Source organism: Rhea pennata, unplaced genomic scaffold, assembly GCF_028389875.1.
Source record: "Rhea pennata isolate bPtePen1 unplaced genomic scaffold, bPtePen1.pri scaffold_26, whole genome shotgun sequence".
NCBI classification, from domain to species: domain Eukaryota; kingdom Metazoa; phylum Chordata; class Aves; order Rheiformes; family Rheidae; genus Rhea; species Rhea pennata.
In genome coordinates, this window is record NW_026907677.1 from 758,999 (window position 1) to 772,710 (window position 13,712).

The 13,712-nt window shown below is 53.1% G+C and overlaps 1 protein-coding gene across 1 annotated transcript; it reads right to left on the reverse strand.

The window, feature by feature from the left end:
• Nucleotides 1-1,850: 1,850 nt before the first annotated feature.
• Nucleotides 1,851-2,786, reverse strand: LOC134154345 (olfactory receptor 14C36-like). Its single transcript, XM_062601095.1, has one exon. It carries the CDS (start codon nt 2,784-2,786, stop codon nt 1,851-1,853), a length of 936 nt encoding a protein of 311 aa, XP_062457079.1.
• Between the last annotated feature and the right edge of the window lie 10,926 nt (nt 2,787-13,712).

Here is a 13,712-nt window from a genome sequence, read left to right on the forward strand (position 1 = left end):
ACCAGAGCCCTGACCCTGTAGTACCTCCGGTAGCTCCTGCTGCCCCAGGCAGAGCGCACTCTGATCTGAGATGGTGCTCAAACTTGTTTCTTGCACTCATTTTCTCTCTCTGAGCTCTGTCCTGCTTGTCTCCTGGGATGTCCCTGCTCCCCAGAGAGTCTTTCCCCAGGTGAGTGGGTCTGTGCTGACCTGCACAGCAGTTCATGCACCCCTCCCCTCTGCTCCTCACAGGGTCTTGCACTACTGCTACACTGCAGTGCTATCAGATGGTGGGATTACAGCACCGTGGGGTGACCCCTGATTCCTCACTGGCTGTGCTGGTTGGGGTAGGAAGGAGAACCAGACAGACATGGCTCAACACCACCGACACTGCTAGCACGTGTTTGTGCTCATGGATGTGCTGAGAGTGATCCCAGGGTGTTTGCAATGGCAGCAGATGTGTTTTTGTGTGCCCTAGCTCTGGCCTGTGGTGTTACATGAGAGTGCATGGATCACTCTCCAGCCCCCTTTCCCTGGGTGTCCCAGGTACCCACTGCTTCTGCAGGGATTGCAGAGCCCTCCTTTCCTATGCATACCTGGGTATAGGGCTTTATGTGACTCCACCATGAAACATCCCTCACTTTGTGAGGCTCCACTCCCTGCCCACCCCTGAGGCACACACTCTTCCTAGAGATCCCCCGAGCTCTCCTGGTGGCCAGCTTCCTTTCCAGAAGGATGGCATCTGTGAGCAGCCCCAGACAGGCAACACAGAGACCACTCACCATCTCTGCTTGCACTGGTCACCACGAAAGGAGCCCCAAATCCAGCCCTCGGTCCCTGGTGGATCACACTGGGACTCTGAGCTCATCCTGCTGGGCCCATGGAGTTCACAAGCAGGACAGCAGGCCCTTTTGTGCTGCAACCCTTGGGTGTGTTTTTTACTCTCCTTTCTGAAGAAAGGCAAGACTCACGGCACAACACGGAGGAGATCCCCTTTTATTACAAAACGTTATTTGGGACCCCAGGTCTGACATAAAGGAGCCCATTGCCTCGTCCTGCCTGTGCTCACAGGAATGCACGGGGAAGCATAACCGTACCACCACCACATTAGGAGAGCTCTTAGGTTGTATATACACACTAGAGCACAGCAGCACAGTGTGGCAATGAAGAGAACAGCTCCGAACAGAGAAAATCCTGCTGTTGTTGGGCAGACGTGTTTCCAGGAAAGCTGCAGCCCCCATGTGACAGCTGCAGGGAGGAAATACTTGCTGTGGTAGAGGGAGAATGGTCCTGCAGAGCATAGGGTCTGTCCCCACAGGCTGCATCCAGACGCTCCTCCACTTCTGCTCTGTGCACTGCAGCCCTGTAGAGGGAAGGGACTGACCCACTGTGATAGCTGCCTGCCACCCTTGCAGAAGAGGCATGTGAGATCACACTCTGACTGTGGCCAGGGGAGTTGAGCTCTCCTAATGCACATGGGACCCATGCTGTCAACCCATCTGTACTTGCACAAGCCTGACTCTTCCCCCCGAGCTCCTTTGGTATCACTGCTGAAAGAGACACTGCAGTGGGAAACTCTCCTCGTTGCACTGGGGCATCCGAGGGAGCTCAGACTAGTATGCCTTTGAGGTTCCCTCCTCCCTGCTGATGAAGGGGGAAGCCTGGCTTCCTCCTTCAGCACAGTTGTTGGGTCAGATTCAAATGAGAGATTCCAGAGGACAAGTAGCACTTTTCTTTCTTTCTTTTTTTTTTTTTTTCTTTTTTTTTTTTTTTTTTTTTTTTTTGCAGGAGTGTAAATAATAAAAAAATGAATAACACATTGCTTTGATGCCAAATACGCTGGAAATGGGGAAGAGGTGCACATAGGGCAGTTACTGCTCCCGACATTGTACCCACCTGATCCGCTTCCTCACTGCATCTTGCAGCTCCTTGTTCCTCATGCTGTAGAAGAGCGGGTTTACTGTTGGAGGCACAACAGAGTACAGAACTGCCATCACCAGATCCAGAGATGGGGAGGAGATGGAGGGCGGCTTCAGATGGGCAAACGTAATAGTGCTGACAAAGAGGGAGACCACAGCCAGGTGAGGGAGGCACATGGAAAAGGCTTTGTGTCGGCCCTGCTCAGATGGGATCCTCAGCACAGCAGTGAAGATCTCCACATAGGACAGCACAGTGAAAACAAAACACCCAGAGACTAAACAGGCACTAACCACAATAAGCCTGACTTCCCTGAGGCTGGTGTCTGAGCAGGAGAGCTTGAGGATCTGGGCAATTTCACAGAAGAACTGCTCTAGGATGTTGCCTTGGCAGAGTGGTATTGAAAATGTGTTAGCAGTGTGCAGGACAGCACAGAGAAAACCACTGGCCCAGGCAGCTGCTGCCATTTTGACACAAGCTCTGCTGCCCATGAGGGTCCCATAGTGCAAGGGTCTGCAGATGGCAATATAGCGGTCATAGGCCATGGCAGTGAGAAGAAAATACTCAGCAAAAATGAAAAGGACAAGAAAAAAGAGCTGGGCAGCACATCCTGAGTAGGAAATGGCTCTGGTGTCCCACAGGGAATTGGCCATGGATTTGGGGACAGTGGTGGAGATGGTGCCAAGGTCAAGGATGGAGAGGTTGAGGAGGAAGAAGTACATAGGGGTGTGGAGGCGGTGGTTGCAGGCTATGGTTGTGATGATGAGGCCATTGCCCAGGAAGGCAGCCAGGTAGATGCCCAAGAAGAGCGCAAAGTGCAGGAGCTGCAGCTCCCGCGTGTTGGCAAATGCCTGGAGGAGGAACCTGTTGAAGGAGCTGCTGTTGGACATTTGCTCCCCCTAGGCATGGGGGATCGTCCAAAAAGACAAGACATAGACAAGTTAGGACAGAATTCTCTGGGCCAAACTTTCTATTTCTTAGTACTCTGCCCCTCCAAAAACATGTATCACCTGTCCCCACCTTGGTTTGCAGCCCAGCCAGATATCCCACAGTCAAATGGTTAAAGGTCCTAAGGATGGGATGTTCTGAAGAGAGAATTGGCTCATTGCTAGCCCCTCTCCCCTGCTCCTCCCCCCGCCCCAGCACTGCCCAGAGCCCCAGAAGCTGGAGGGGGACTTGATTACCTTTCTCAAATATACATCTCTATGGCAGGACCTGCAGGGTCAGTGTCTGAATTGCATCTCAAACATTCCTGCCCAGGGAGTCCAAGTGGAAGGACAAGAACAGCATAGACAGGTAGGGAAATACAGGGCAGTATCGTGGCATTTCTTCTGAGGGAGGCAGGAACATGGAGACTCAGGGGAACACTCAGGGTTTTCTCCTCTCCTGGGTGTCCATCAGCCAAGGAAAAACCTCATGCCATGGATCCTACAGGCTTGAGGGCAGAGAGCTGGAACAGGTTGCCCAGAGGGGTTGTGTTTGTGGAGTCTCCTTTTCTGGAGATACTTAAAACCCGCCTGGATGCAATCCTGTCTAATATGCTGTAGGTGACCCTGCTTGAGCAGGGAGGTTGGACTAGATGATCTCCAGAGGTCCCTTCCCACCTTACCCATTCTGTGATTTGGTGAGCTGATGGGTGAGAAGAGGAGATGTTGAAGTCTGCAGTTTCCTCCCACACTTTGACCATGACTGCTGCCTGGAGCTATCCCTGCAGGGAGGTGTTTCTCTGTCCCCACGTCCCTCTCCTGTCACTGCTCACAAACCCCATTCCCCTCATGGGGCACTCAACCTTGCCCTGCAGACACCTCCCAGGAGCAGGCAACTGCCCAGGGGCATCTCAGTGACACAGGGGCTAAGGAGCAGGTGAGATATACCCTGATGAGACTGGAAAGGTGATGCTCGTTCTGTCTGTAGGCTCTGGGGTGGATGAAGAGATTTGCTGAGTTCCCTCCAGAATTGCAGCTCGCTCACTGTCAAGTTTTGGAGCCTCAGTTGCCTGTCTAAATCTGACAGATCCAGCAACATTTCATCCCACCCACAGACAATACGACTGAAGGTAGAGACTCATGGATGTCCCTTCCCTTTCAAGTATGCCCTGCCTTGACCTTCCTTTTGGAAACCCCCCTCCAGAATGTTCGCAGGGTGAGCTGGAGCTGTGAGCAGCCCTGACCCAGGCAGCATCCCCTCCACAGCAGAATAACCTGTCCTGCAGGGGTGTGATCCTCCCACCCAGAGCTCCTCCCCACAGCACTGTGGCGAGTTCCCTGGGCACGCTGAGTGCTGACCCTCGCAGGTGGCAGAGTCACTGCCCTGGGCGCACTGCACCCTGTGGTGCAGAAACACTGCTCTGAATTACAGCCCTGGGCAGACCTGAGTGCACTCCCTGGCTTCACAGCCCTGCAGCATCCCTGGAAGAAGGAAGCAGGATGCCCTGTCCCTCTGACAGGGTCCCTAGGAATCCCTGCTCTGAAGCACCAGCTGCTCCACACCAGAGAAATGGGGATACCCATTGTGAAAGATCCTATAGGCCATGGAATGTGCTAGCTTCAGAGAAAGCCTCAGGGTACCTCACCTGCACTGCCCTGCAGCCACAGACTTACTGTGTTAAGGGCGGCAAAGATTTATCTCCCAGTGAGCTCTCAGCTGTCCTCCCACTCCTGATTGCCTTTAACTTCCTTCTGTCTCACTCATCTTGCTCACCTTGCTTGTCTCCTCTGGGCACCTGGCAAGTGCACACCTGCAGCCCTGCTGCTGTATGCAGAGGAGCTGCTCCTGGGCAGAGTTGCTTCTCAGCAGTGCTGCCACATTGCCATGAGCTCATCCCTCCATCTCAGGAGCCTGGCCCTGCTTGGGAATAGTTGCCCAGCTGAAGGTGTGACTTTATCTGTCCTTCGGACTCCCTCCTCCTGGGAAATGTTCACTGAAGCAGACTGAAACAATCATCTCTAGTCTCTCCCTAGGAGAGACTGAAGAGACACCGATTCCAGCATTGTAATTTGTCACATCAGGGGATGGTTTTCTAAGAGAGGTGGAAATGTCCCACTCTGGAAGACTCTATTCTCAGCTCAGGACACCCCAAGAGGGACAAGAAGGGAGTTTGTTTCCCCATGGCTCAGGTGCAGTTCAGATGAATCAATCCAGGCATCATATGCCCTTTAGAAGTCCCTGGTCTGGAATGGGATTCAGATCCCTCCTTTGGACTCCACAAAACACAGGTGGTGGCATTCTCATTGCCCACACTGAACTGTGAACAACACAGATGTCTGCATGCAAGCTCCCTGTCTATACTCCCATTATTATCAATGGAGATGGAGGGTGGGAATCAACTGTTCAGACAAAAGCACCTTGTGAAATATGAAGAGACAGCAGTGATCCAAGATACGTGACAGTGTCTACCTACTCTGAAGGAGAAGCTGTGAGCCCCGTGTCCTTCTAGAGCCTGAGGTGAGAGCCAGGTGAGGAATTTTCTTGGCTCCCCGAAATGACACTGGATGCCTACTATGACTAGAGCTCTGCTCTCTAGGAAGCTGAGACTCGTGCACATCTCTACATTGCAGATAGTTAATGTAATTCAGGGCAGACACTTGATTTAGTGACAGAAAATAGATGAGCAGGACCATGTCAGATGCTCGGGGTGTCCAGCACAACCACCGCTCTAGCAGACACAGCATGGGACCTACACCCCTCCAGACTCTGGAGACAAGAGAGAAAGTCTGGAGAAAGGAAGACTTTCCCTTGGTTGAAGAGGATCAGGTTAGAGAACATTTAGGCAAACTTAACATCCACAAATCCATGGGCTCCAATTGGATGCACCCACCAGTACTGAGGGAGCTGGTGGATGTTACTGCTAAGCCACACTCCATCATCCTTGAAATATTATGGAGAACAGAGAGATGCCTGCAGCCTGGAAGAAAGCCAGTGTCACTCCAGTCTTCAGCCAGGGTGAGAAGGATGACCCAGGAAACTACAGGCCAGTCAGCTTCACCTCCATCCCTGGAAAGCTGATGGAGTAGCTCACCCTGCAGGTCACCTCTAAGCATATGATCATGCTTAGAAGGAAAAGAAGGTGATCAGGAGTAGTCAGCATGGATTCATGGAACTGAGATGTGGTGGGACCACTCATACAGCTAGAGGGCTGTGAGGGCAGGGTCCAAACTCTTCAGGAGAGACTGCTTGAAAGGTAGTTTCAGACAGGATGGAGCTTTTCTTGGTTTTGGCAAACAGCATGAGAAGGGGAAACAACTACAAACTGCAGCTTGTAACGTGCAGATGTGACTTCAGGAAAAGAAATGTCACCTGAAGTGTAGTGCTTTAGTGCAACAGGTCACCCTGAGGGAGTCTGTGATCAGCTACTGGCTTTGTGTTTCAAGGAAAAGCAAGTGAGGGCAGGGAGACATCAGTAAAGGCAGAGAGATCCTGCAGTGGTAGTGAGGTGAGGAAGCAGGTTGGGTGTCTACAGTCTGCAAGGAAAGAGGAGGAGGTATGAGACAGCGTAGGACAGCCTGTGGTGGAAACAACCAAGGGTGAAAGCCGAGGCTGAAAGCTCCCAGCAGAACTGAGGTCTTTGTCCTTTGGCTATGGCTGTTGTCTCTGCCACTAAGGCCTCTGAGAAGAGGTTGTTTCCTTATGCCACTGAGGCCTTGCTGCCTCCTTGTTCCCGGGAAACCCAGGAGGTGCTGTACCATTGTCCTGCTCTCGGTATGGCGCACCCCCACACTCACATTGCCCTAGGAAGAGGCCTGAGCACAGTGCGAGGGAAAGCATCACCCCACCCAGGGCCTGGGTGTCAGTGCCTGGCCATTTTGATTGACAAAACTCACCCAGCTTTGCATGACATTGGGGCCACCTGCACATTTCCTTTGCCTACTTGCAACTAGTGCCTCCAACTTTCAGGTGTAATCGGCCCCTGGGGAGGCTTTCTGAGTAATGGCCCTCAGTGGGACTCACTAATGCTCCAAGAAACTTTGGCATTTGCTACTGACTTTAACTACTTGAGAGGTTTGTTCAGTCTCCTCTCAGTAGGAGATCTGGTGCTCTGGATCAGCACCAAATACACTTGACGGGTCATTAAAATACTCAAAGCCCTAACAACCCATCTCACTCCCCCTGATTTTCTTCAGTTCTTGGGTGGCTCATGGGAGAGGTCTCAGCAGTGTATTTACAAGAGCAAGCTGTCAATGAAGACCTGAAAAAGAAAGGGCTTCTGCTTTTTAAGCTCTCTTTACTTTTCGGGTTACAGAGAAAGTGATAGCCACACTCTCCAGATCATTGTAACCCGGAGTGTCTCTGCCAGAATGAAGTCTGAGCATGGAGGAAAAGCAGTAGTTTTGATAGGAGACATGTATGGACAACCTTCCTCCTCACTTCCCAAACCCAGACAATCTTATGCCTCTTGGTGGCCTATCAGCTATTCAGGCAGACAGGACCTCACAACCACTCATCCCAGACAGCAGTCAGGTGCTCCCATCAGCTTCACCTATAGAAGTGACCTCACAACCACTTTCCCATCCATGTTCCTGCTCCCGGTCCATCACCTGCAGAGACAGAAGTCACAAAGTCACCTCCAGATCAGGGCCTCCTCCCATTCAAGGAGCTTCTGAGAGACAATCTAATTAAAATGTCACAAAAATATCAGCCTCCTGGTGGCCTACTAGCTCACCAGATACAACTGATTTTGTAATCACCTACCAAGCCAATGGGCCTCCTGCTGCTCTTTCCTCTTCCCTTATGGAAATGACCTCAGCATGTTCTGAATGACCTCACAATCAACACCCTAGCCCTGCGCCTCTTGGTGGCCGATCAGGTCCTCGCACAGAACTGACCACACAAACAGTTACCTGAGGCATGAGCCAAGGGCAGACCTATGGGCTGCTCAGACAGAGGTGACCTTACAACCATCTACCAAGCTCGTGTGGACACTCATGACCCTTCAGCTTCTCACATGGACCAAGTTTCCTTTCTTGCTTATGAGATCACTTCTGTCTCAGCCTCTGATAGGCTAGTAGCAGCATCATGGCTGGGGCATGGGCATGTGAGGTCACTCCTGCCTTAGTAGCTGATAGACCAGCAGCAGGCACATGTCTTGGATGCTGATTATGAGGTTCCCTGTATCTCATCAGGAGTAGTCAGCATAGATTCACCATGGGGAAATCATGCTTAAGCAACTTGACAGCCTTCTGTGATGGAACGACTGGCTGGGTAGATGATAGGAGAGCAGCAGATATTGTCTCCCTTGATTTCAGCAAGGCTTTTGACACTATCTTCTCCCATAACATCCTCACAGGTAAACTTAGGAAGCCTGGGCTAGATGAGTGCACAGCGAGGTGCATTCACAACTGAATGGCAGAGTTCAGAGGGTTGTGATCAGCAGTACAGAGTCTAGTTGGAGGCCTGCAGCTAGTGATGTCCCCCAGGGCTCCGTACTAGGGCCAGTCTTCTTCAGCTTAGTCATCAGTGACCTGGATGAAAGGACAGAGTGCCTCCTCAGCAAGTGTGTTGATGATACCAGACTGGGAGGAGCAGCTGATACACCAATGGGCTGTGCTGCCATTCAGCAGAACTAGACAGGCAGGAGAGTTGGGCAGAAAGGAACCTCATGAAGTTCAGCAGAGGCAAGTGCAGAGTCCTTCACCTAGGCAGGAATAACCCCAGGCAGCAGTACAGACTGGGGCTGACCTGCTGGAACGGAGAAGGACCTGCAGGTCCTGGTGGACAACAAGTTGACTATGAGCCAGTAATGTGCCCTTATGTTCAAGAAGGCCAACAGTATCCTGGGGTGTATTAGGAAGAGTGTTGCCAGCAGGTCCAAGGAGGTAATGCTCCCCTCTACTCAGCCCTGGTGAGGCCACATCTGCAATACTGCGTCCAGTTCTGGGCTCCTCTGTACAAGGTAGACACGGCACTATTGGAGAGAGTCCAGCGCACGACCACGAAGAGGATTAGAGGACTGGAGGGTCTCTCTTACGAGAGTGCTGCCAAGATCCCACAGCCCATGCCAGAGTGAGAAAAATCCAGGTTCTGCAGGTGGTCTCCCTGTTCGACAGCAAGCAAGAGTCAACGCTACAGCCCACCCTGGCAGAGTGCTCCATGCACATGGGGAAGAGCTCTCTTTCGGGGTGATGTGGCCAGGCCCTTCTTGATATGAGCGCTCACCCCTTCCCAGTGTCAGGCTGGAACGCTGCAGCAGGCAGAAGGACCCTCTTGTACTGGGTGCCCTCAACTTGACCAAGAGCAATTCATGCTCTGCACAGCTGAGTGTTAGAGCGGATATAGGAAGATGAGGTTTCCTGCCAGTTCCTCCCAAACCTCCTCTGCACCCAGACAGCTCAGCATTCTACTGAGTATACCAGGGCTGCTCTGTTTGGTAGTCACACTGGAACCCCACAGCATGACCGTGATCAGCTGTTCCCAGTTGAGGAGGGGACACACATGCACCCTCAGCAGGACCTGAGTGTCCAGAATGCCCATGTCCTCTGTGGGACCAGTCCTGTCCCCCCAGTGCTGCTGAGGATGCCCCAGCACCTCCCCCTCATTCCACTGCTGATGTCCTGTGACAATCTGCCCTTCCTGGCTTTGCAGGTGCTGCCCACAAAACCTACCACTGCAGCCAGCGAGACCCCACAGAGGCTCCACACAAAGCAGTGATGTAGATTGCCTTTTGCATAGGAGACAGCAGAGCTGGTGAGGGCTTGGGACAGGGCAGCAGAGTGTGCTGGCAGCTCGGCCCCACTCCTGGCTTGGGAAACAGGACCAAGGCCCTTTTCCTGGTGTATCTGAATGAAGGGCCCTGAAGGGGGGCACAGTGGGTCCCACCACATCGTCTGCCTCATGGGGCTCTGACCTAGGATCTGCACTGACGTCTAGAAGCCTGTGTCAGTGTGTCTGAGGCGCAAAACTCTCTCCACTGCCCACAGCACCTGGACAGCTGGTCTATGCCAGTGCGACAGGATGGGAAGGGACGATACAATGCCTGTTCAAGTTTCCCTGGAAGGATCCAGGATGTACTGCTAGCAGAATCCTGGACAGTCACAGGGAGGTCTTTCAGGAAGGAGCCTTTGAGCTCCCTAGTGAAAATCTGGGTTGGCACTCCTGAAGACCTTGTTAACCAAGAGACAGCACTAGGCAGAAGGTGGCTCAGAATGCAGCAGGTGTGGCTGGATGACTTCTGTTCTGGAGGAAACAGGCTGGGAGCTGAGAAAGCGGCTCCCTTCAGCACAGCACCCCCACCCCATCTTTACCTCTACATGTGATTGATCCCCAGGTCTTAGGTGGAGGAAGAGGCCAGGTGGAACCCTAACAGCACTGTGACATCTTTGGCTTTGGTGCTCAAGCAGCCCGTCCTGCAAATGCTGCTAGGTGCCTGGCACCGGCAGCAGCCCCTGGCAATGCCCATGGGGAAATCACTGCCATGCTGGGAGCAGGCAGGCAGGACATGGGAACATCTCTCTCCACATGCTGAGAGCAGGGAGATGGGCTTACGGGGAGCTGGGCCAGATCTGTTGGCCAGGGGTGATAGTGGCAGTGCTGGGGACAGCTTTCTGCCACCTGCCAGGCTGCTCTTCACCCTGGGAAAGACACTGCTGTCAATGGAAAGCTCCAGGGAAAAAACCTTCCAACTTGGTCTTGAGCCAAGGGAAGAGACAGATGCTATAGCTGAACTCTCAGCAGAGATGAGAGATGCCTCTCCTCTGCCCTCACTTCTCTCCCCTAGAAAAGGGACTGGGGACAGATGGGAGCCTGCTCAGCAGCGCAGCGATGATGCCACTTGCCAGCCCCTCCCCCAGGATGAGGGCTGGCTTCATCCCTCTACCTGCAAATGCCTCCTTTCCTTTTTCAGGCACCAAAGAGGGCCAAGAGGACCACATCAGATACCCGGATAGAGCAGGACATGGTGAACAGTGGCATCGGTGCCCAAGTATCACCTAAGCAGACAGCTGAGGCCACAGACCTCAGCAGGAGGGGCTTTGTTTGGGCTCTGCCACTGGGCACAGGTCCTGGGCTCCTGGGCGAGCTCAATGTCATGGTCAGCTCCTGCACCAGAACAGCTTAATCATAGCAGCCACAGCCTGGGCAGAAGAGAAGATCATCTTGCCCTCTCTCATGGCCCTGCCAAGGAGACCCATCCTTTCCTACATTCTCCATTGCCTCACTCTGAATCCAGCTTTGGACCAGCCTTGGGACAGACATGTGGTGCATTCACCCCTTCCCTGAAGAACAAGCTGCCTTTGCAGCTGAGGCTTCTCTCTTGGGAGAATAACCCTCCCCATAAAGATGCGAACAGGGACCCAAGCTTTTTGCTGCCATCAAATGGGCCTGCAGCCCTAGCTGAGTCTTCTCTTGACAAACCCAGGAATTTAAGTCAGAAACAACTGTTGTAACCCCCAATGTGCCACTGTCTTTAGTTTCAAAAGACAAGTGGTGTTGGATTTTGAGTTTAGGGACCACCAGGAGGACAGAGCACAGCCAGGCGTCATCCCCCGCAGCAGTTCACAGCCATCAACTGGGTCACCAGAGAGGAAAAGAAAATCAAAATTCTGATGGAGAAGAGAGGCAAGATGCAGTGCAAGAGGGCTATAAGGCAAAAGGCTCATAAGGCAATGGGCTCCTAAGTGTGTAATATACTACATGCAGATTTCTAATAGATACAATTTCTGTGTAAATTGTACAGTAGTCTGACAGATTAAACTATGCTGTAAACTTTACTATACCCCGTTACTTTGTATTACAACATGTATGTAATAACAAAAGCAAAAATAGAAGTGTATAATGTTCTCTAGAGAGAGCTGAGTAGTGTTGCTGGGGAGGTCTCGGGCAGGGAGCTCTGTGTAGACCGGGAACTCACTGAACCCTGCAGGGTCTCTCTTCCAACATCATCTGGGACGAGGGTGGGGAGCAGGTAGCAGGTTCCTATGGCAGGGCCTGGTCCTTGCTGCCCCATACCTGCCTGGCCCCCATGGCCCCCTGAGCCACAGGACGGCACCACGAGGCCTTTGGGGGGATTTGAGGAGACTCCCCAGAGCCAAGTGTGGGTGGTTCTGTGCCCCCAGCAGGCAGGTTGGTCTGTGGCCACTAGGGCCAGCAGTGGACGAGCAGCTGTCCACATGGGGCCAGGTGCCAGGAACTTTCCTTGCACTGCTGTGCCCAGCAGGTGGGCCAGGAGTGGGAACTGGCTGGGCCGCAGGGGCCTCCTGTGCCCCCAGCCCTCTGGTCGGGGTCTGTTTCCCTTGGGGTCCTCATCTGCCCCATTCTTAAGCTACATCTCAATATTCCTCTTTGAACGTTAAGAAAATGCTATAACCATCGATTACATGATGTGAATACTCATCAATTTAAACAAATACATGGAAATGTAAATGCTGCAATGGTTATTATTTTCAAAAAACATTTCAACTTTTTTTGGGGGGGAGGAAGAGCTCCTTCTACCTTAGCACCACGCTTACACTTTCCAGAGGCCACTTCAGGGGGCTCCGATGGTTATACTGCTCTCTCTTCCTTCTGCAGAGATTGGGCTCAGTGCTGCCAGAGAGGGAAGGACTTGGCAGGGGGCAAGGGCTTCCTCGATGGCTCCTCAGGTAATACGCCACAACCTCCATCCCTCTGTTCCTCAGCGGCATGTGTGCAGGCAGGGGCAATAGGAAACCACTCCGCCACTGGGATGCTCCATCCCCATGTCCACTGAGGTGATGTGGAGCTGCAGAGAGGCCACAGCACCTGCAGACAGACTGGCTGTGAACCCAAGCTGAGCCCTGGCAGAGCTGGGACACAAATGAGGCCTGAAACCGGCACTGGGCGAGAGAGATGTGCTGGGAGATGAGCAACATGACTGTGCCCGACCGCGCAAAGGCACTCAGTTCTCCACGCACCACAAAATACACACTGGGTGAGCCCGGTCTCCCCTACAGCACCCTCGGTGTGTTTTCTGGGGCCCCCGGAACCCTCCCAATGCCCTCAGGAGAAACCCGGACCCCTACGCCTGTCACCGAAGGATGGAGAGCTCCAGCCCAGCCGCAGGTGGCAGGTGCTAGGCCAGGCTGATCCGGGTGGGCGAGCACAGACAGCCCCACAGGGGCATGCCATTGGGTGCTCTCCTTGGTGGATTGAGAATTGGCTGAAAGGCAGAGCTCAGAGGGTTGTCATCAGCAGCGTGGAGTCTAGTTGGAGGCCTGAGGCTAGCAGCATCCCCCAGGGCTCAGTACTGGGTCCCATCCTGTTCAATTTTTTCATCAATGACCTGGATGAGGGGACTGAGTGCATCCTCAGCAAGTTTGCTGATGATACCAAGCTGGGAGGAGTGGCTGACACACCTGAGGGCTGTGCTGCCATACAGAGAGACCTGGACAGGCTGGAGAGCTGGGCAGAGAAGAACCTCATGAGGTTCAGCAAGGGCAAGTGCAGAGTCCTGCACCTACAGAAAAATAACCCTAGGCATCAGTACAAGCAGGGGGTTGACCTGCTGGAGAGCAGCTCTGCAGAGAAAGACCTGGGAGTGCTGGTGCACAACAAGTTGACCATGAGCCAGCAATGTGCCCTTGTGGCCAAGAAGGCCAATGGCCTCCAGGGCTGCATTAGGAAGAGTGTTGCCCGCAGGTGGAGGGAGGTGATCCTGCCCCTCTACTCAGCCCTGGGGAGGCCTCATCTCGAGTACTGTGTCCAGTTCTGGGCTCCCCAGGACAAGAGAGACATGGAGCTACTGGAGAGAGTCCAGTGTAGGGCTACAAAGATGATCAGAGGACTGGAGCATCTGCCCTCTGAGAAACGGCTGTGAGAGCTGGGCCTCTTTAGCCTGGGGAGGAGAAGACTGAGGGGGGATCTTATCA

Bases quoted from the DNA above. Each gene is read 5' to 3' on its own strand.
- LOC134154345 (XM_062601095.1), bottom strand. From the start codon at position 2,786: ATGTCCAACAGCAGCTCCTTCAACAGGTTCCTCCTCCAGGCATTTGCC.